At 47.6% G+C, this 22,622-nt stretch overlaps 1 protein-coding gene across 1 annotated transcript; it reads right to left on the bottom strand.

The window, feature by feature from the left end:
• Positions 1–786: 786 nt before the first annotated feature.
• On the bottom strand, positions 787–20,277 carry EMP1 (epithelial membrane protein 1). Its single transcript, XM_052641018.1, has 5 exons — positions 20,151–20,277; positions 4,216–4,328; positions 2,114–2,210; positions 1,873–2,013; positions 787–972 (listed from the first exon to the last, which is right to left on the bottom strand). The coding sequence occupies exons 2-5, from the start codon at positions 4,291–4,293 to the stop codon at positions 806–808; spliced, it is 483 nt and encodes a 160-aa protein (XP_052496978.1). The 5' UTR covers positions 4,294–4,328; positions 20,151–20,277; the 3' UTR covers positions 787–805.
• Between the last annotated feature and the right edge of the window lie 2,345 nt (positions 20,278–22,622).

The following is a 22,622-nucleotide window of genomic DNA, read 5'->3' on the forward strand; positions in this document are numbered from 1 at the left end:
CTTTTCCCATAATTTGTGTGGTGATCCCACCACTGAATTGGTTAGTGGGTTTACAGAAATTCCAGAGTGCTGCCTTGGCTTTAAGCGAGCGACCAAGCAAAGTCCACGGCAAGAGGTCTCCACAAGGGACAGCTGTGTGAGGCCAGGTCTGGGTTCTGACCATGCCCCAGGCCTTCCACTGTGAAAATTTCTTTCTCAGTTTAGCTAAGCCACCAACTTGGCCTTAATCACTGTGTCTCTTCTTCCCATTTTGTCACAAATACCACAGAGTTAAATCTCTGCTTAACAAAGAAGGATCCTGGCACAGTGGCCAAAGTTCTCCCTTGAGCCCTTCACATGGTGATGTTTTGCTTTGGGTCAGAAGGGCAGGTGGCTTCCAGGCTTGGCTTATTCCATGCAAAAACAGTATCTGCCCTGGCCGGAACCTGTACCGCTGTGTTAACTGGGTGCAGTGAGTCTGAAGACTGAATTCACCCTTGGAAGTGGAGCCAGTGATGTGGCAGCTGCTGGGGCCCCAGGCAGTGTGTGTAACAGAGAACAGCTGGAGGCCAAGCCCAGTGGCCGGAGGGAGGCCCCCTGGCCCGCATCCAGGGAGCACCCGTCCCAGCCAACGGCTTTCTCCCAGGGCAGGGGCTGGACAGTACAGGACCCCCTCCATCATGTTTGGATTTCAGCCCCTCCCCCTTCCATCCCCTCCCCCCCCTTCCCTCTCCTGGTTTTTCCTGCTTAGCAACTTCCTCTCCCCTCCCAGATTCAAGGGCTCCCTCCTCCCCACCCCCCAGGTCCCCAGTAAATGTGTTCAGCCTTATTTCTTTCTCAGGACCAGATAAAGGATGCCGACGATGAAGCTGAAGCAGAAGCAGATCCAGGTCAGGATGAAGGAATAGCCATGGTGACTCTTCTCGTAACCGTTTTTAGAGCTGTTGGCATAGTGATGAGTGTAGATGGAGGCCCCCACCATGACGCACAGCCCTGCAGTGGGAAGAAATGATTCACTGTTGGTTTGGTTTCTTAACATTCAAAGCGAGAAAAAGATTTATAACTTTAGAAAGATCCTATGTTCCTCGTGGGCGATGGGAAAATGAAATCTGAAGTTTGACCCCCAGCGGTGGTTCTGTTGATTGGCCCTGAACCAGGCTTGATGGTGATGTTGCTGTACCATTGGTATCTGAGTTCTCACACCTGCACTGGTTTGTAGGGCTGTGAAGTAAAACACAGCTCCTCAGGTCTTCCCCACTCCTCTCCACTGGCTTTCCCATCTAGACCCCAGCACACCAGGACAGGCTGCCCTGGGGAAATGCAAAAGAACACATCTTCCATCAAACTGTGTGTATTGGGAGAGAGGGAATGGCCATCAGCAAATTCACTATCTGAGGACTCCCACATGGCCTGCCCCTTCAACTGTCTTGAATACAAGCTCTGGCTTCCCAGGTCGCTCAGTGGTAAAGAATCCACCTGCCAGTGCAGGAGACACAGGTTCAATCTTTGGGTCAGGAATATCCCCTGGAGGAGGAAATGGCAGCCCACTCCAGTATTCTTGTCTGGAAAATCCCATGGACAGAGGAGCCTGGCAGGCTACAGTCCATGGGGTCACGGAGTCGGACACAACTGAGCACAAACCCATACAAGCACTACAGCTGGGCAGACCCCGGCTCCTTGGTATCTGCCCAGGAGCCCCAGGTTTAAACAGTGAAGCTGATGAGGGTTCTTACTTCAAGTGGCTATCAGGGGTTCTCCCCAAGAGCACAAATAACCAAGCCAGTAAATTGTACAAGGCAGTTTCACTGCCCCTAGTGCTCAACTGTCCACGCCACTGACAGCCCCCATTGTAAGATCTACAGGAAAGCTTTTTCTGAGTAAGCTGATACTCACAGCACACCAGCAAGGTGGCCCCGGAGAGGAAGAAGCGGTTGCCTTTCTCCATGGTGAAGAGCTGGAACACGAAGACCACGAGGGAGATGACGGAGAATATGATAGACAGGATCATGAAGGCCTGCACAGCCTTGAGGGCATCTACGGACAGAGAGCAGGGGGAGTGAGGACGTCAGGCTACCCAGTCCCCAAGGGGCTGGCCATTCCTCAAGGGCGCTGGGTACAATATCTTTGCACGTACCTTCACCAGCGTAGGAAAGGTTGTCACCACAGCCACCAATGGTACAATTTTTCCAAAGACCTACTGATTCCGCTCTCAAATCTGACACCACCCAGACCTGAAATCAAAAAGACATAAAGGAACTCTTCTCAGTACTCTGTTAGGTGGGAAAAGAACCTGAAAGAGAGTGGATATATGTACATGTATAACTGATTCGCTTTGCTGTACACCTCAAGCTAACACAGCATGGTAAATCAACTACAGTCCAATACAAATTTAAAAAAAAAATTTTTTTTTTTAGTCTGTTTAAAAACTAACTCCCTGGCTTGAAAGTAAAAGAAACAACCATCAGCTTGTGTCTGGACTAAATATATGCAAGATGCCATATTTAGCCATAAATACAGCTAAGAAGCTCATCTCTAGGTGGAAATAATGTCTTGCTAAAACTGAAGTCACAGAGGTCCCAAGGAAAAAAAGAGAGAGAAGAATGTACGACCGAGGAGAAGTTACCTCACTCTCTGGACTTCACATTTCTCATTACTTAAAAAAGAAGGACGTAATTCAACCATTGGGGTTTTTTGATTTTTGGTTTTTTAATCATTCTAAGGCTCTAAGAAATGGAAACTGTGCATGAGGAAATTGATTTTAAAGATGTACAATTCATACACCCTACCAAGACTGTGTCCAATAAAGGGCCTGGCAAAGAAGGTGAAAAAAGTTAAGGAAAAAATGTTCAACTGGAAAAGAGTAAGAAACATAAGGGGCAGCAAAGAACACAGCCTTGAGACTGGGAGATCAACAAGCCACGCTCATCTAACTAGAAAGATAAACCTTGATTGTCGCAACGTGAAAAGCAATCTCATAATAACATAGTCCAGGCAGAGCTGTCCTGTGGGGGCAGCTGAAAGTCAAAAAACAACCCAAATCTATTCACCGAGGCTCACCACAGTGCCAGCACCCGCTCCTTCCAGGCCCAAGAGAAACAGTTATCCTTCTGGGATGGAAAACAAACGCCCAGGCCTGTCTACACAGAGTGTCTGTTCAAATGCGAGTTACTGGAAAAGCAGGGCCGGGATGTCCAATCGCCTGCCTGTTCTTGATTTAATAAACAGCTGTGTGTTCGGCCCCATGTTAGAGGCTGATAATTCAGATTTCAGCACTGGGCAGCCACTAAAACAGTTTGGAGCCATTTACTGGACCTGGTAAACTGAGACACTTGGTGGGGGCCGGGTGTACAGAACAGCTAAATTCAAGTTTGGAGGCGTCCACACAGCGAGGGCTCTGTCATCACGGTGAAATTTTGCTGAATCTTGCTTAGAATCGTACCCACCGATATTGGCAAAACTCTTCTCTGAAATTTAAAACTCATTATCCTTCAACTGTAACAAGGACCCACAGAGATTCCGGGATCAAATCTGTTTATCTAGTGATGCATGGCCTTGATTTTTAGGTCCAAGGAGTTGTCTTGTTTTTTGTTTTTTCTGAGAAAAGCAAACTGGACTCTACAGACTACCACTAGAGGTCAGAGGAGCCCCAGATTCAGAGAGAAGAGCCTGTGGCTCACTCTGTTTTCAGTTTGTCTTTTTTTTTTGGTTCATTCAGGCAAACGAGGTTAATCTTGCATAATTCCACTCTCACATGCTATTCTCTGCTCAGAACTTGTATTTGTTGATCGGACCACCAAAGCATTTCATCCATCATCTCACTCCCATCTCTCCTTCTGATCAAGGTTCCCAGAAGGAAGTGTGGCCTGCCACATGGTGTCTTCATTATGTCCTGAACAAAGCCTGCCCCTCCCACCCGTACTCCCTGGCTGGGCGCACCTCCTGGAATGCTTCCCAAGCTCCTTTCACTCTGCGTCTCTTACAGCGAGAAACCCCGCCCATCTGCCCATCCGCCAAGCTCCACCTCCCCCAGGAAGCCGCACGGTATTCTCCAGCCTGGCGAGACCACTCCTTTGGACACTTGTTATTAATATTTGGTTGTTTGAAGTGCAAGTATGTGTTTACCTTTTTCCACAACTAAGCTGTAAATTCACAATGGCTTAAACATCTTTTGTAGCACTTTGTGTAAATATTCAAATAACTTCCAAATGTATGAATGAACAGAAGAACAGGACTCACGTTGGCAATGGTGGAGACAAATAACATGATGACGGTGGCAATGTGGACCACAAAGATACTCGCCAGTAACACCAACATCTTGGCTTTTCGTTGGCTTGAGGGTGAAGGGAGCTCTGAAAAGAAAGGAGAACACGAGAAGAAAAGCAGAGGTTACTGTCTCATTCAATGCGTTATTTCAGCTTTCCCCTGTGGGTGGGTTCTCTGCTAAAATCAAGAGGAGTTACAGTAAAAATCATCATGGTTCCATAAATTCCTGCCAACACCCAATTAGTTAGCCCAGTTCCCCAAGTGCTTGTTCATCTGTTTACATAGATCTAAACAGAAAGAAAATTCTACCTCAGATATTTATGTATCCATCCCTCTAATACAGCCTGTTTCAAAACAAGAACAATTTTATGGTAACTGTAATTATTTTGTTTGCATTGTACAGGTCAAAAGCAGGACTTTGGTTTTTAAAAGGCCTTTCACAGCTGTCATTTCCAGGTCTCTATGCAACAATGTCATATAAATTTGCATTTTCCATTAGGGAAGTTGTCCACACTTCTATCAAACTGCTCACCCAGCGATTTTAATTGAAGCGGATGCCTTCCTAAGACTAGCAGCTATTACTCAATGCCCAGAGACCAAATGGGCTACTAATTTGATCCCCTATGAAATATAAAATGTGAGAGCCACAACTTCCACTATAATAATGCTGTTTGATATTCAATAATTATAACAACCCAATTACAGTTTAATGGTCTGATCACCTACCAATGGAATATTTAAGACTTGTGTTGCACCTGAGTCTTTGGGCTACATCATGGTAGGGACTCTGCTTTCGGTCTGGGGGCAGAGGGTTATATTTCCTGCAACTCAATATGACAGTTCTGAGGGCTGGGTGCAGCGGGAGGGACGAAACGTGCCTTTGGCTTGTGTGTGACATTTACCCAAACGCCAATCCTTCTGGATTCAGTACAGCCCATCAGCAGATGCATCCATCACATGGTGGATGGGAGGATGGGGAACCAACAGATTAAGAATGCGCATGGGTAAATGGAAGCATTCAGTCATCATCTCAGAAGTGATGAGGGGAGCCCATGGATCACCAAACCTAGAACATAATGGAAGTGTGAAGGATGAGTGAGGGGGCATTTTGATTGATGGCAGTGGCAGGAATGCTTTGTCACACCCAAGACAGTTAAGAGGTGGTGCAGGCTTGCTGGAACTTCAGAAGGAAAGGGCTCACGTTACTCACACCCTAGGGAGGGTGGACGTGTGGCTGTCCCCTCCCAGGGAGGAGATGGCTATGAACATCCAGTAACTGTCCCACTTCTGTCTCTCTCCCTCCACCTCAATTAAAGCTTTGAGCTTGAGTCCTTTCCACTTCAGACAGGGTACTTATTGGAGAGCGTGGATGCAACCATTCCAACACTTCCAGTGCTTTTGATCTCTCCCTTTCCTCATCAGGCACTCCAAATCCAGAATGATCTACTGTACTCTGGTGGGGGGAGGGAGGAGGTTGCTGTTGACAAGCCAAGAGTGAAAGGCAGACACTGGCCTCCACTGCCAACCCTGACCCATTCCAACCACTCCCGCCCTCCTTCGCCATCTAAGCACTTCCCTACCACCCAGCCTCTTTCTGTAGAAATTTCTCCAGTTGCGAATGATCAAAATGATGATGTTTACTGCTCGGCTTCAGGGCAGAGCTTAGAGCTTTTGTGCCTGTTATTCGTAATCTCCCCATATATTCCAGTGCATTTTTGCTTTTCTCAGATCCTTGCACACCTCCTCAGTCATACCTCCTCAATTTTCTGCTTGACTTTAATGCACAGTAAAAGGAGATTTTTTTAATCAGACAGAGGTTGAGTTAGAATCACATGACCTCCTGGTGTCAGTTCCCTCCTATGAAAGGTGGGGATTGCAATGCTCATTGTACAGTGTCACATTTAATCCTAGATGGAGAACTCCCAACACAATGCTTGGCGCTTGGCAGATACTAATGGGGTTACTGTTACTGTTATTGTTATTGCTATTATATGAAACTGAGTAGCAACTGAGTCATCCATTCACCAGGCTGCCCCATGTGAAACAATAGGATACCTGCTATCCAGTTCATAGGCAGTGTGAATAAAACCATTTTGGTCCTCTTAGAAATTATCTCTACACCTAATCCTTGCTCCTTGCAGGGAGGAACCACTAGGGACCACCCTTGGGGATGAAGAGGAGAAACTGTCTCTTCTCATCCCTGTGTTGGTCACCCTCCCCACTCCCCCCAGACTCACACCATCACTAGATCCTGATCTCACCCCTCACGGGGAAAGGAACAGGCCTGAATTAATTCTCTGAATGCAAGGAATTAAAACATTATATAACGAGATTGTGCTTAATCCTCCTTGGGCTGTAGAAATTACTTTTTTTTTCCCTTTACTTTTAATTGACAAACATCCTCCTCCTAATAGGGGTTGAGGGGCCAGAGATGGAATGCAATACACCAAGCAAGGCCTCTTATATGAGGTCAAGGAGAATGTTAGGAGTTTCCTTTCTGACACACTGCTGCGGATCCAGCAGAATTCTCTGTCTCCTTAGACTGCTCTGTAACCCTCCAGTGTTGAGCCTGATTCTTTTTGCCCCTGCTCACACTCTCCATTTTGATAATTTGAACATTCATGCTTTCCAAATACCCTGCTCATCCCCCTTGGCTAGTTCACTGCCTCACCACCACCACCGTCACTCCACACCCACCAGTTCTCACTTCTTATCTAAACCACAGCCCCACCTGATCACTATTCCCCTGTGAGGTTCAGGCAGGAGTGGGTGAGGGGATCAAGCAAGATAGCAATTTTCTTTCAGGATATTTAGATTTCTGTAATCACACCATGGTTTTTCCAGTAGTCACCTATGGATTTGAGAGTTGGAACATAAAGAAAGCTGAACACTGAAGAATTGATGTGTTTTGAACTGTGATGTTGGAGAAGACTCTTGAGAGTCCCTTGGACAGCAAGGAGATCAAACCAGTCACTCTTAAAGGAAATCAGTCCTGAATATTCATTAGAAGGACTGATGCTGAAGCTGAAGTTCCAATACTTTGGCCACCTTATGCAAAGAACTGACTCATCGGAAAAGACTCTGATGCTGGGACAGATTGAAGGCAGGAGGAGAAGGGGATGACAGAGGACGAAATGGTTAGATGTTATCATCGGCTCGATGGACATGAGTTTGAGCAAGCTCCAGGAGTTGGTGATGGACAGGGAAGCCTGGCGTGCTGCAGTCCATGAGGTCACAAAGAGAAACTGAACTGAACTGAACCACACCATATCTTCCCACCCAAAAAAGGAGCAAAATGCCTTGGATTAGCAAGTGTTCTTAGTGCACAGAACACACAGTTTTATCTGCTTTTGGCTGTTGTATCGAGCCAGAAGTAGAAGCTGTTTACTGGAGCTATCACATAACACAGGTAGTAGCTTCTCCATCTTTTCATTGCCTGAAATTTGCCAGGTTTTATTGGGATCATCCATCGTCAGCTTAGAAGGGCTTCCTTGAATTTCAGTAGCCCTCCCCAACACATTTGGAAGCAGAATGAGCTATCTTCTTAAATATCTATCCCTATACTATAGGTTGCCCCTCTCCCAGCAGAGAAACCCCTAGATGGGAAGATGGGAGGTAATTCTTGAGATCTTTAGGGACCAGCATGTGTGTGTGCTCATTCATGTCTGACTCTTTGCGATCCTATGGACATTAGCCCACCAGGCTCCTCTGTCCATGGGAATTCTCCAGGCAAGAATACTGAAATGGGTTGCCCTTTCCTCCTCCAAGGGATCTTCCCAACCGCGGAATGGAACTCTTGTATCTCCTGCATTGGCAGGTGGATTCTTTACCACCGCGCTGCCTGGGAAGCCCACACACTGAACAGGTGAGGCGAGACCTATCAAATTGGAGGGGAGTTTGGGTAGAAATAATAGAGGACCCGGTGCTCTTGAGACATCTACCCACCCATCACGTGCAGGGCCACTTTCTGAGAGCCTCATTCCCTGCCCTCATGTGAATCTCCCTTCATATAAAAGTCCTGAAAAGAGACCACTTCTCAGCATTTATATCTTTGGAAGTACTGGCTGCTACAGCTTTCTGTCCCGGCAGTAGGTTTCACTAAAGCTGTCATTGATTTCTCTCTCTGACCTCATCAAAATGCTATGGATGCATCTGCGTGTGGCTCTATTGGTGACAACAATTGAACAATACTCATAAAACATAACTGTTCTTGAGTAATAATTATCAAAGATTGCAGTTGTACATTTAGAAATCAAAGGATTATAATTTTACAGCATTTGAAATGAAGGATTTTAGGGAGGTTCAAGAGGGAGGGGACATATGTATACCTATGGCTGATTCAAGCTGATGAATGGGAGAAATGAACACAATATTATAAAGCAATTATCCTTCAATTAAAAATAAATAAATTTTTTAAGAATGAAAAAGCCTTCTCCAGTGGAAAGCAGACACTTTGTCCTAGCTGGGGAGCTCCAACCAGACTGCAACGGAAAACAGCATGGCATTTTTGAAGTTCTAAGAGACAGCTACCCCCTCGTAGAGCATGGAAGCTCAGGGCAGTCCCAAAGCTCATCATGTTGCTGGTGGGGCTTCCATAACAACGTTATTTGTGGTGCTTGGAGTTGGACCCAGGCCACCAGAGCTACTGAATCCACAGCATTCTCAAGGGATAGGATGTCCACTGACTGTTCTATGCAGGGTGCCAGAAACAGGTCCCCCAACTGGAAGCAGGGTAGGATCCCCCTTTACCCTCACCCACCCAACAGACACGGAACAGGGTTGATCAGGGCTCCATGGGGCTGGGTGGGAAACTGAGAAAAGTATTGGAGGCATGAATGCTGACTGTAGCAGAGAAGTGACTGTCAAGATAAATGGAGGTTAGCCACTTCGAGCTACACACAGGCTCTCGTTATCCCTTTCCTGTTCTTCTCTCTGCCCTAATCAACAGGCCGCCTGTTCTCTTTCCTCCACCGCCATCTTTGTTTCTGACCACACTTCCCCTTTCCTTCCCACATCACTCAGACCACAGTAGGGCAGCGGTCTCTTTACACTCCTGTCCCTGATACAAGCCTCACAGCCACTGACCATTCCAGATCTGGAAGAAGATCTTTGCTAATAGGACATTCATTGCAGTTAGTGAAACTGAACCTGAAGATTATGCTTGCTGGTGACTGGAGCTGTAAATACCCAACTGATGTGGGGGAAGGGCTGACGGCCCTCTCTAGCTGGCTCCCTCCACTTCAATATTTATTGGTTTCTTATCTCCTCCCACAAAATGAAAGAAACAAAGGAACAAAGCCCTGAGGCTGCCTTCTATTGCTTCTTCACCCTTTGCAAGCATCCTAACACTTTTAGGGTGGTCTGACCATGAGAAGGGCTTCCCTTGTGACACAGTGGCAAAGAATCCGCCTGCAGTGCAGGAGACACAAGAATTGAGGGTTCCATCCCTGGGTCAGGAAGATCCCCTGGAGGAGGGCATGGCAACCCACTCCAGTATTCTTGCTAGAGAACTCCATGGACAGAGGAGCCTGGTGGGCTATAGTCCATAGGGTCGCACAGAGTTGGACATGACTGAAGCGACTTAGCACACAGGCACAGCCATGAGAAATTAATCAGATCTCTGTGGACACCTTTCCTTTTCTGATGGGTAACTCACAGCAGGGACATTGAGAATCATCGACTTCTAGAAGGACAGTCGAGATGTTGGTAATTTGGCATGACCACTAAGCCAGGGGTCAGATTGCTGACTGATAACTTCTTCCGAACCCTGGGGTCTGTCTGTTTATTGAGCAGCCACCACAGTTTGGGGGAAGCAGGGCCTTCGAGTAGTCTGAGGAACAGGGATTGGAAGCAATACAACAGAACAGAGCCCCAAGACCTACTTCTCCAGCAAAGGAAGTGATGGAAATCCTGGGCTTGAGTCACTGAAGAACTAGCCAGAGACCGGGGGTGTCACATGTTCAGAAAACAGGGAGTCGGGGGCTTGTGTGAGTGATGGGAGTCGGGGGGGTCCCACAGAGCTCAAATGTCTGTGACTCACTGGGAGTGGCTGAGAGTCTCCCAGACAAAGGCAAAGTGGAAGCATCCTCGACCAGATGGCACAAGATAACTTTCTGAGAAGCACGTGGATCTGTCTCGAGAGCCAGAAGACAGTTTAGTCATTTCCCTGGCAGCCAAGACAGCCCAGACGTTTCTGGGGAGACAGGAGCAATAGTGACCCGCTGCCAAAGTCCGCATTGCTCCTTGCTCTCATCCCAGGTTTTTACTGCCGAAAATAACACCGTCAGGTCACACATGCTTCCTCCAGTACTTATCTCCTGCACATCCTTACTTTCCACTCCCACTGTCATTGTCTAGCTGGGGACCACCCGCCTCTCCTATGATCCTCTTTCTGATCCTCCCTCTTAAGTGTATCCTCAGTACCACTGGGTTATCTGACCAAGTCACTCCTCTTCTCAGATCCTCCAAACACACCACCACCCCACCACCAATCAGGAAAGAGGCTCCACACTGGCCCTGGGAATCCTAGGAAGTTCAAATCCTAGGATTAAAAACAATTTTTTTTTCCAAAGGTCTGTTTTTATAGCCTTCCTCCAGTTAACTATCACATTGTTTTCAAGGAAGTTTAAATTCTGCCTCCTCTAGGAAGACTTCCCTGATACAGAGGTCAAAAGTAGTCATTTTTCTCCTGTTATTAAAATCACCAGTGGTAGCCCACCTGGTAACAGAATTATCTGCGGAAATGTTTGGCTCCCCAACCCCCAAGATTCTAAGTTTCTGAAAGGAGAATCTTTTCTATGACATGTGGCAATTATCTGTTCAGCCAGCAAATAAAAGAATCAAGAAAGACAATATTTTCTTCCCTGTAGAAAAACAATGAATGTCAAGATAACTGAAGTCTTCATAATAAACAACAGAATTCTTGAGAGAAAATGATGCCCCCCTACTTTTTTTAATCTAGGTGAATTTTAGTCCCGTGTTATTTTTAGAAATTATTTCTATACCCTGATGCTGGGAAATGTTGAGGGCAGGAGGAGAAGCGGATGACAGAGGATGAGATAGTGAAGGACAGGGAAGCCTGGCGAGCTGCAGTCTATGGGGCTGCAAAGGGCCGGACACAACTTAGAGGCTGAACAACAGCAGGTATTGAACATCTTACTACATGCGAACTCTGAGAACATTCCCTGAGTATCTTTGACATTTGAATATGCAAGGTTATATGTATGTTCCCTCTTATTCAAGAAGAAACAGGTCAATGCAAAGAAAAATTTTAAACTTCTAAGTACTATTTTATCTACAGACTTGACTTTCCTATCTATTTCTTTCAATGACAGAAACTCTGGACTGAAAGGAGGCTTTAAAATCCCTCCCCAGAACATGAAACTCATCTACAAATCTATAACCAGGAACTACCTAAATCATGCTTAAACTTCTCCAGTCACGGGTAACTCACTATCTACAAAAATCTCCCCACTCTTTCAGCAGAAAGGTCCTGAGAATGTATTAGAGGCGGCTCTTGGCAAGGACTACCTCTGTCTTACTCCTGCCCTTTGTCTAATGCTCCCTTAACAGCATTTTTCTGAAGTGGTCACTTTGCCAGCAGAACTTCCAGGTTATCAGAATATTAGCCAGAGATCCCCCAATCTCAAGTAAATCATAACACAGTCCTGAGAAGACCCGACTGCCGGACAGACTCTGTCTTTTTGTCCATTGATGCTTGCAGTGAAATTCCCATCTCCTCTGGATGACTGCAGACTTTGAAGAAGGCTTTCTCAGACCAAGACACAAGGCTTTCTCCAAAGCACAAGATGAGAGGCAGAGCCACTCCCAGTCGTACGATCTCCATGAGTCAGCCCCCATCTGACCATCCTCCTCGGCGTCACACCCAAAACTGCAGCTGTGCTTCTCCTAGGAACACGGCGCAGGGTGGTGGCACTGATGCCTTTCTGTCCTCTACGCGTCAGGATCATTTTGCTGTTGTTGGTTTGTTTTGATGTGTTTATTTCCCACTGAGGATCATGTGGGTTGGCAAAATTAATATGCACTGAACGCAAAAGCAGAAGAAGAAATACTGTCTTTGGGGAGCAGCCGGAGAGGATGTATCCGCAGGAGGAAAAGGCTGGGATTAAAGACAGGCTCAGTGAATGAGACCTTGGATGAGGTTTTCTGACCATTGTTCTTGTTGTTTTATATCAAGTGTACTTTTCCATTCTAAACATTGTTTTTACGTGAGGGTGGGGAATGGGGGGGCGTTAATTTCTCCGTGGGAAACACGTGGAAAGAAGGAATCCTAAAGCACCATCTCCTCCTGCTTCTGGGTGTCTGGATGTTTGGTGTGGCAAGAAAGAACTTTGGGCTGTACTTCACTGTGTACACTCTTACTGGGGGTCTGTTTTTTGTGTTTTGTTTTTTAATGTGGGGCAGTTTTTTTATGACCAGGAGAAACATCAGCAGTCAAGCAGCAAAAGCAACAGGAATCCACATGCTCCAAAGAAAACAACTATTCTGTTTTTCAGCGTCCAGGAGGTGAGGGAACTGCACCTCCCACCTGCGAACAGCGTATATTATAGAAAGGGTGGTGCTTATCTGGCCCTGGTGTAGATTGGCATGATTCTCACATAGTTAGGGATAAGGAAGTGGGGGTGGGGTAGTGGGACAAGCGTGTTGTTTAAGGGGAACCAAAAGCAAGAAAGAAAAAGAGCACTTCTTTGAACACCTGGCTTCAAAATTCTAACTCTTCTGACTTTGGGAAAATGACATATCCTCTCTGGACAGTAGCTCCTGGAAAGACAGAGTAGTGAGTAGGGAAAAAAAAAACAAAACATGAATTCTGGGTGCAACTCCTGACTGCACTCCTTTTTTAAAAAAGTTCAGATTCAATGGGTATAGTTGGCACATAAAATTGTAAGCTATTTCAAGAATACATCGTGGTAACCCCAGCCCCTTTTAACTGTCATCTGCACACCTCACAGCCTTAGCGTGAGGACCAAAGGGCTCATGCCTGATACACAGCAAAGGCTGCATGGCTGCTGGTTATTTCTTTTGTTCGTTTATGAATAAGGAGAAACTTAGCCCAGTGAAATGTGCTTGGAACTTCTCAGGCAGAATCCGAGGGCCAGCAACTCTGCTAAAAGCAAACAAGCAGCTTGAATCTTGTTTTGGCAAATGTTCCCAGAAAGAAAAACCTCTCTCTCTCGCTCGCTCTCTCTGGTTTCCCCTTGTCCTCTTTTGTGTCCGGGGAAGGGCTGGGGCTGGGTGACATCTGCCAAGGCCAAGGCCAGACCTGGGTGGGGTGACCTAGGCCAGCCTCCACCCCCAGACCACAGCTGGTCAGGCCATCAGGCGATGTCCCCAGGGCAAGGATGGAACCTTCGCTGTCTTCTACTGCTGACAAAAGAGGAGTGTTCTGGGGGCCAGAACGTCTCCGATAGAGAGACTGCCAAGATAATAACTAGGGTTCTGGAAGAAACTCAAGGTGTGGCCCAGCCCGGGGCTGTCGGGGGTGGGGGGGGGGGGGGGGCGGGGTGGCACTTGGGCGGGTCTGACAGTAGGTGGCGGCAACAGGCTTCAACCAGCAGGCTGTAGTCTGGGAGGCAGTGGGACCCCCAGGGACAGATGCGGGTGTAGAAAGGAGCACCCCGGTGCCTGGCTTGGGCTGTGGGCCTGTGGCTCTTTCTGCAGGCAGTTGGTTGTTTAGAGGTTTAGCAGGGTTGAAGTTAATCAGTCCAGTTCCTTGACAAAAGTGGGAAAGCGAGTCTCCAGAGTGAAAGCAGAATCGGGATGAAACCCACTCCCTCGCATCTTCCAGGCCAGGCTTTCCCCACTGCAGCACAGCTTCTTTCCTACTTCTGGTAGAATTCTAGATCTATTGCTTCATTCTGTCTCTCCAACCCCTCCTAGTTAATCAGAAGGTCAGCACAGACTCTCCAAAGTGATGCCACTGGAAATAAACAAAGGGCCTTTGGAGGGTCACTGCTTCTTCCTACTGAGTTGCTGAGAAGATCCACCAGCAGAAACAGCCCAAGCCAAAACAGACCACCCTGCCAGCACTGCTGGCCCCAGAGGAGCTTCAAACATCCACCCCGGCCCCCACCCACAGCACAAGTCCCCCTCCCCAGCAGCGAAGCCCAGCCAGCCAAGGGAAGCTTGAGGTCTCAGCTTCATTAGAGTGTGGACACACCTGGCTGGCCTGACCTCTACAACCTCTCCCCAGCTCCCGGCATCCAGCCTCCCAAGCAGGGTTCTTTGATTATTTGAAAGAAGACATCAAAGTATCAAGGACCTCATTCTGCTGTCAGTCCTGACCTGACCCTTCTGGAAAGGGAAAAAAAAAAATGTCCCCAGGGAAAGATGACCACTGCACAAGTAATCCATAGAAATTCTAATATTGCCTCCTTAACAACAGAAGGTTCTTCACAGCGGAGGAAAGAAGAGGTGAAACAAAGAACGAAATTCTTGGCCCCAAGGACTATCCTGACATTGAGGGTGGGTGGTCCCCAACTCAGAGGGGAGGGAGTCAGGGGGACAGCATCTTCACGTTTCTGCCCTCTTCTTTCGCCCTCTCCCAGGCTTCCTCTTTTCAGTTTCTCCCTCTTCGTGTGGTTCAGTCTCTAAGTCCTGTCCAACTCTTTGAGATTTCATGAACAGCAGCATGCCAGGCTTCCCTGTCCTTCACCATCTCCCAGAGTTTGCTCAAATTCAAGTCCATTGAGTCAGTGATGCCGCTAAACCATCTCATCTTCTGTTGCCCCCTTTTCCTCCTGCCCTCAATCTTTCCCAGCATCAGAATGTTTTCCAGTGAGTCAGTTCTTCGAATCAGGTGGCCAGAGTACGGGAGCTTCAGCATCAGCATCAGTCCTTCCAATGAATATTCAGGACTGATTTCCTTTAAGATTGACTGGTTTGATCTTGCAGTCCAAGGGGCTCTCAAGAGTCCTCCAGCACCACAGTTTGCAAGCATCAATTCTTCTCCCTCTTCTAGGCCTTTCCATCTGCCCCCCTCTCAGCCAGCACACAGGTCTAAGAAACCTCAGGCAGTTCCTTTGCTCCCCACCCCTTTCCTCCTGGCACCTCCCCTTTCCTCCTCGAAGCCCAGCTCCCCATCCATTCCCATCCACACCTTTTGGCCACACCCTCCTTGAAAAGAAGATGAGGCTCCTTTCCCAGAACCACCTTTGTGTCTCTGTCTCTGGAGCCTGGTCTGGGTTCATTGGTGGATCACTTGCTGTTGTCAATGTCCCCACAAATCTTCGCTAACCAGGCACTGCTCAGGTTTCATAAATCAAACCTCTTTCTTTCCTTCCGAGAGCTGGGTGAATGCTCACTGCTACCCAGTGGTAAAGCCCGCGGACACCTGTACTTGGAGAATCTCAAGTGGATGAAGCAGAGGAGTCCACCTGGGTCCTCCATCCTCCTGTTTCCAAGCAGACATGTTACATCATTTCACTTTCCTACCAGTGTTTATGCATTAAACTTGCTGTTGGCATAACCCACGGGACTTCTCCCAACAGGAACTATCGGATCTTAGAACAATAGGGTCTCGGGGCCACAAGGGTCCGTTCCCTCTGTTGAGAAGGCAAATGTTCTGCCCACATCACATGGCAGATTCAGAACAAGACCAAGCCCCTCAGGCCTCCTATTTAGCCATCTTGCACCTACCAGAGAGTTCCAGCCACCAATTTCAAGCCAAGCCTAGCAGGTTCTCAATTTTAATTACCCCCATTGGAAGAGAGAATTCATGAAACAGGCCTGGGAAATATGAAAACTACCACATCCTCAGTAAGGCCAGGGGCACCAGTAGAGGGGTCCAATTTGGTTCCAGAGAAATGCCATTTCCACAGCAGAGAAGGAAAGAAGGAAAGTGAAGTCGCTCAGTCATGTCCAACTCTCTGCGACCCCATGGACTGTAGTCCAGGCTCCTCCATCCACGGGATTCTCCAGGCAAGAATAGTGGAGTGGGTTGCCATTTCCTTCTCCAGGGGATCTTCCCGACCCAGGGATCGAACCCGGGTCTCCCGCATTGCAGGCTTTAACCTCTGAGCCACCAGGGAGGCCCGCAGAGAAGGAAAAGGGGCTCCAGATGTTGTGATTAAAATGAAGAGAGAGAAGCAGCAATCCCCACATGGGCTTCCGTTTCCATCTTTGTGGTTCAGTTTCAGTGGATTTCCCAGTTAAATTGAGAAAAATGACTTGTAACTGAAGTGTTACTTAGTGTGGTTTTGAGACTTGTGTGTATGGGGTATAGGGTATTGGGAATCCAAGCAAACTCCTAATTAGAAGCGTATTTCAGCTCCCTTGGTTACTAAATAGGAATCCAGGGTCATCTGGGCACAACTGAAAGGAGTATGGGAAAACGGAAGTTTATGGTCAGAAAATTCCAGTTCTACACTACTTAAGGATTCTGAGCCCTTTCCAAGGAGCTGGACATCCAGATTGCCTGCCAGCAATTAGACCGAGGTTATGTTGACTGGCAGCCTGTTGCTGTACTTACCATTACAGGAAGTAACAGTGGCAAGGCGTGGGCTCCATGAACTACAGACCAAGTAAAGGGACCAGCCCCACAAAGCCAAGTTTGATGCCTGCGTCTCTGGCATTGCATTGATTTAACCATGGCCTCGTGGTTGTCACCAGGTGTCCCTCTGAGTACATACATCTGAGAGTCTCAGGTGGCTCTGGGCTTTTGTGCTAGGCAGCTATGTATGCAGTCAGTTCAAGAAGAAACCACACGCTTTGCTTAGGAAAAAAGAGACCTCAGAATCAGATCACCTGGGTAGGCATGAGTATGTACATAGCCTCAAAACTTCAACAAGGTTCCCTGCTCTTTCTGAATCTTCAGTTCAGTTCAGTTCAGTTCATTTCAGTCGCTCAGTCGTGTCCAACTCTTTGTGACCCCATGAATCGCAGCACGCCAGGCCTCCCTGTCCATCACCAACCCCCAGAGTTCACTCAGACTCACGTCCATTGAGTCAGTGATGCCATCCAGCCATCTCATCCTCGGTCGCCCCCTTCTCCTCCTGCCCCCAATCCCTCCCAGCATCACAGTCTTTTCCAATGAGTCAACTACTTCGCATGAGGTGACCAAAGTACTGGAGTTTGGGTGGTCATAATAATAATAACAGCAGCACAGGTCTATCAAGTTTTATCCATCAAATACTAAATAAGAGTCAAGTGTTTAGAAGATAAGGAGCATTGGATGGATCAACAGCAACAGCAAAAATGGAATAGATATTTTCAGGACTGGAGAACTTGGAAGAAAGTATACAAGTTATAGAGAAGCTAATTTTGCCAGATCTAAGAAACTCTAGCTATGAGAGTTGTCCAGTGAAGCGGGGTGGGCGTGGAAGTACTCTCTAAGGTGCCAAGTCCCTTCTCTGGAAATTGTAGGAAAGCATAAAACACTCATCCATCCAAGGCGGTATGAAAATAAGATTTCTGCCTATGGCAGGTTGACCTCCAAGATCTGTACCAAACTCCATGCACAAATCAAGGATGACACGTAACTATATTTGCCCTGTGCCTTCTTCTGAGGCCGTTTTTCAGATATATTCCCTCTCTGATGCCGAGGCGCCTATAGAAAAGCCCTTTTGGTTCATCTCTCAGCCTTCTGAGGCACCGGCTGCTTTCTCTCCACTGGTCCCAGTGGGTCCGGGTACCAGCTGAAACCCCCAGAGCCACGCAGCCAAGCAAAGACGGTCTGCATCCCCAGGGTGGGCTCTATGGGGCTCCTTCCCTCAATCCCCCAGAGTCTGGATGTCTATGGGAACTGGACGGGCCAAGTCTGGCCTAGCAGGGGAGCAGGAAGAGAGGAGACAGCCCCAGTCTTTTCCACGGTCTGTGGAAGGGACGTCTCTTCCCCTCTGAGGCCTGAGGACCTCTCTTCCCCTCCTGGAAGGGAGCCACCGTCTGCCCTGGGATGTGATCTGCCCTGGGTTGGTCCTCGAAGGCCTCCTGCCAACTCCCAGGACAGTTTCGTATCCTCAAACAATGTAAAATCCGGGGCATCCTCAGACCAGGACGCTAGACCAGACATCCTGCCGGTCTGCCCCAAACCCCTGCCTCAGTCCTCAGAGTCTGGGGTGGAATTCAATCCACCCCCAAGGGTGGGAGACAGTAGCAGGAAAAAAAAAAGAAAAGAACTCCCGGTCCAGTCTTGTCAAGCAGACATAGCTGAAATCCAGAAAAAACCCCACAGCCAAGGAACTCTCTCACTAACTGTTGGAGGAAGATGGAAAAGCAGGAATAAGAACAGCATGTTTTAAATTGCCCTTAAACTCCAAGCAGTAACACACAGCACACCTTTCTCTGCATAACACTCCAGCGTAAAATGAGACACCGTACAAACAGTGAGATTCAGGACAGTTTATATGCCCACAGTTGTCAGGGTTTTCTGTTTCCTGACTGGTTAAATCTTTCTTACTAGTTTCAGCCTGCACAGGCTCAAAGATTTGTTTCTAGCTTCTCAGGATACCATTAATGACAATGGCCTCCCCAATCCACGTCGATGTAATCTAGAAATAATCAACACTTCAAGCAAAGGCGGGAGTCCCCTGCACCTTAAAAAGTTGCCCTTGTACTAACTGAATCGTCCCCTGGAGGGCAACTTTAGGAGGCACCTTGCCTGGATCCAGGCTGATTATGTTTGAATCTTCTCTTCCAACGAACCACATTTCTAAAGAAAAGCTTAATTTCATCAGACAAGCTGTATCCTGTCATTCTCCTCGACTTATGTGCAGAGTGGGGTGGTAGGGCAGGGAGATACACCAGTATCTATGTTGAAATGGGCCACACCTCAGCCAACCAACATGCTAACCTTGAAAAGAAAAAGCAAATAGAAATCACCCTTCTTCCTTTTCCAGATCCTTTCATGATTAGCGTTTGTACGGCCATGTTTTGGAAAGAGTGAGAAGTTGCATGTTCCAAAACAATCACTGCCTGGCATGCAGGAGAAAAAAAACACCTCACATCTACCTAAGAAAATAAAAATTATTTTAACATTTCTGATAGGCTGTCTTTTTGCTCTGCACCGAACTTGGCAGCTCCTGGGATAAAAGCATAAAGTGATGCAGAGTTTTGTTTTATTTTTAATAAGAACAGATGAAGTTCCCCCAACCCCACCCTGCCCTCCAAACCCAACTTTTCCCTGAGACCCCACCCTCCGCATCTGGCCCAGGAGAGAGTTCTGCAATCCGCATCAGGCACCAGGAGCCCCCTCCTGCATTACATTTCAGACTTAAAGAGAGAAAGTTTCCTCTTTCTCCCTCCCTCTCTCCCTCTAACGGTTTTCTTTAAATAAGCCCACCTTGCTCTCCTCCTATTCCGTGGAAAGAAAATAAAAGAAAAGAACAAACATTTATACTTTAACAAAAGTGAATGCACAAGCTAAAGGACAGCCGGATAAAATCCACCAGGAAAATAAACTGAAAAGCAGATGCTACCCACCCTCACCCCCAAAAGACTGGCAAACAGAGAAACAAGTCCTGAGCAATTTAAATCACAGCAGAGCAGTTGACAAAGTCTGGCAAGCAGCCCACGGTGCAGTCCGGTTTCAAAGGTACGTCGGGTTTCCTCCAGAAAGCAAACGCTATCCTCTCATGTTCCGAAAGTCCCTGCTCCCAACACACTTTCAGAACAAGAACCCCGTTCCTGCAAGACATAATCACGGCCCAGACAGACTGATTGCCCCAACCCTGGGGCCCCCGTGAAACTAGATTTTACTGAACCGTAAGGGAAAGAGTTGTATCAGTGCCCACTTTTAGCTGAAAAGCTTGAAAGACTCAATTCAAGGAGTCCTAGAGAAATAGCACAGGAAATAAGAAAAAGCTTCAGTGAGGTCAGAAGGAGGAGAGCAGTGGGAAGCAAGGAAAGTTCTCTGGTTTACTGCTTCCCAGCAGTGTCGGGAACTGTCCTACCTGAGGGTCCGGTCACCAAACCGAGGCGCCCTGAGTGGCAGGAGCTGGTGGCAGGCGTCCGCTCTCCTGGAGGTTTGTGACCACAGTGAGCAGAGGGCTGGCCTCCCGAGGTTATAAGTTTCCTGAGCTGGTGTGCTGGGGTGTGTGATGGGCGGTTTCTTTTTACTGTTTTAAAGGAGTTTCTATGAATCAGTCCTGCTTAAAAAAAAAAAAAGTGTTGGTAAGCTACGCCCTGCTCAGTTGGCAGGCAGTCAAGACAGGCTGGGAGGGAGCCATCAATTCAGAGAAGCCAGTTTAGGCTCCCTGTGACTCAGACACAGAGACCACAGTGGAAAAAGGAGTGACATGGCTTCAAATGGGCAACAGGAGTCACACAAACAGATCTGTTTACCGAAGCCCATTCCTCCTCACCATAGAGAGTGGGTTGCCATGGATACAAGTAAAACACAGGTGATCAGCCCACACTTTTATCTGGTGGGGGCAGGAATAGGGGGACTGTAGTGCTCTGCCCACTGACGTCCCAGCTAATCATCCCACAAAGGTGCCATTATTCCTCTCCCATCAAACACATCCACAGCAGCTCACGGTCAGCAATGATCAGGTTGACTTCTGATTACTTCCCTGCCTGACCCTGGACACTGTCCTGGGGATGGGCAGGGGTGAAAAGGGAACACACCAGGAGCCCTCGGAAACCTGCCTCTGAATGATGGAGGGCTGGCTGAACAGCCCTGTGATTAGGCTCCAGGAATGCCCAGCAGGGCTTCTCACATTCACAGTAGTCAGGAGGAAGTCGTCTAGTTAAGGACTTTGCTCTCTGATCTCTAAGTAATAATCACCTGGACCTTGCTCCACAATTGAGCGCCTCGTGCATAATTGTCCCAGCCATCTCCCTGTCCCACTCCTCTCTCACTCAGCACCAGAGCCGGGAGGGGCCTTTAGAATTCATGTCACCCCAAGGCCAGGCATCCGCTGGAGCCCAGAGTCCGGCTGCTCTCCACTTAGCCATGTGACTGTATGCCTATATTTCCTGGGGTGTAAATGTGGTAGATAGTACCTCTCATGGAGTTATGGTGAGAAATACGTGTAGAGAGCTTATCGCATGCGTAGCACCTAATAAGCCCTTGATAAATATTAGCTAGAATTAGTATTTTACTGAAGATGGAACCCAGGCCCAGAGAGGTGAAGTAACTGATCCAAAGAGAACAGCAAATTAGCAGGAGCAGCTGAGTCACAGATCAGCCACACCCAAAGCAACTCCATTTCTGCTGTTCTCTACTGTATCGTGACAACTTATTTCAATTCAAACTATTCTTCTAGAATTTACTGATCCAGCCTATATATTTGCACATAGCCATGCACTAGCACTCTGTTCAGAGCACAGGGTCACAGATGTGAGGAAGATCTCTGTCATCTTGGAGTTTATATTCCGTAAAAGAATTTATATTCCATGAAAGTGGGCTTCCCTGGTGGCTCAAAGGTTAAAGCGTCTGCCTGCAATGCAGGAGACCCGGTTTCGATCCCTGGGTCGGGAAGATCCCCTGGAGAAGGAAATGGCAACCCACTCCAGTATTCTTGCCTGGAGAATCCCATGGACTGAGGAGCCTGGTGGGCTGCAGTCCACGGGGTCACAAAAGAGTCGGACACGACTGAGTGACTTTACTTACTTAAAAGAATAGAGTAGGGACTGATGGCTGTTCAACTAAATGCCAATGAAACGAGGTGGTAAAATCGTAGGTGGATTTTAGTTTCTTCTGGGATGCATTTCTGTATTTTCCAAATCTTCTGCCATGAACCTACATTACTTTGGTTTTTAAGAAAAGATATATTTTTTTAATATTTAGAAGGGAATATTATCTGACATGATTGATGAAGAAAAAACACAAATGCACACACACTTACTCTATCACTCATCTGATATAATAATGCCTCTTTGAGAAACTCCTCCAGCAGTGGTTCAAGAGCAGCCTAAGTCTAGGGAACAGGGGTGTCTGATGAAGAGATCTGGAGATCTTCACGGGCTATAAGGGCAGAATGAAGGCACAGCATCCCCAAGCTGCAGTTTGCCAGGCCACCCTACCTGCAGGCCTTCCCCCCACAATTCTGGGGCTTGCCTTTCACCTCCAAAGCTTTCTGCCAGTTTCAAATTCTCCCATGCCCCAGTGGCACGTGAAGCAGGGCTGGGTCCAGGAACAGAGTCCAAGGATGCTGAGGGAGGGGTATGTGGTCTGGTTGCATTTTTTTAGAGAGAAATCTGGGGCTGGGAAACAGTGAGGGGGGGTGGGGGACCATCTCCCTCCTGCCTCCCTCTCACAGTAAACAAATGGGGGAAAAAATCAGAAACTTGTCTTACGGTGCTTGAACTGAGGAGTCATTTGGTCCTTCTGGACTCTTGGATTCCCAAACTTGGTCTGCAAAGGAGAGGCAGTGAATTGAGAAAGGGGCTCTGGGGACTTTCTCTGTGGTCCAGTGGTT

This window comes from Budorcas taxicolor, chromosome 5 (assembly GCF_023091745.1).
Source record: "Budorcas taxicolor isolate Tak-1 chromosome 5, Takin1.1, whole genome shotgun sequence".
NCBI lineage: Eukaryota > Metazoa > Chordata > Mammalia > Artiodactyla > Bovidae > Budorcas > Budorcas taxicolor.

Coding starts and splice junctions, on each gene's coding strand:
- EMP1 (XM_052641018.1), bottom strand. CDS start 4,293: ATGTTGGTGTTACTGGCGAGTATCTTTGTGGTCCACATTGCCACCGTC. Junction 2,211..4,215: donor TTGTCTCCACCATTGCCAAC/GTGAGTCCTGTT, acceptor TTTTGATTTCAG/GTCTGGGTGGTGTCAGATTT. Junction 973..1,872: donor GGCCACCTTGCTGGTGTGCT/GTGAGTATCAGC, acceptor TTCCCACTGCAG/GGCTGTGCGTCATGGTGGGG.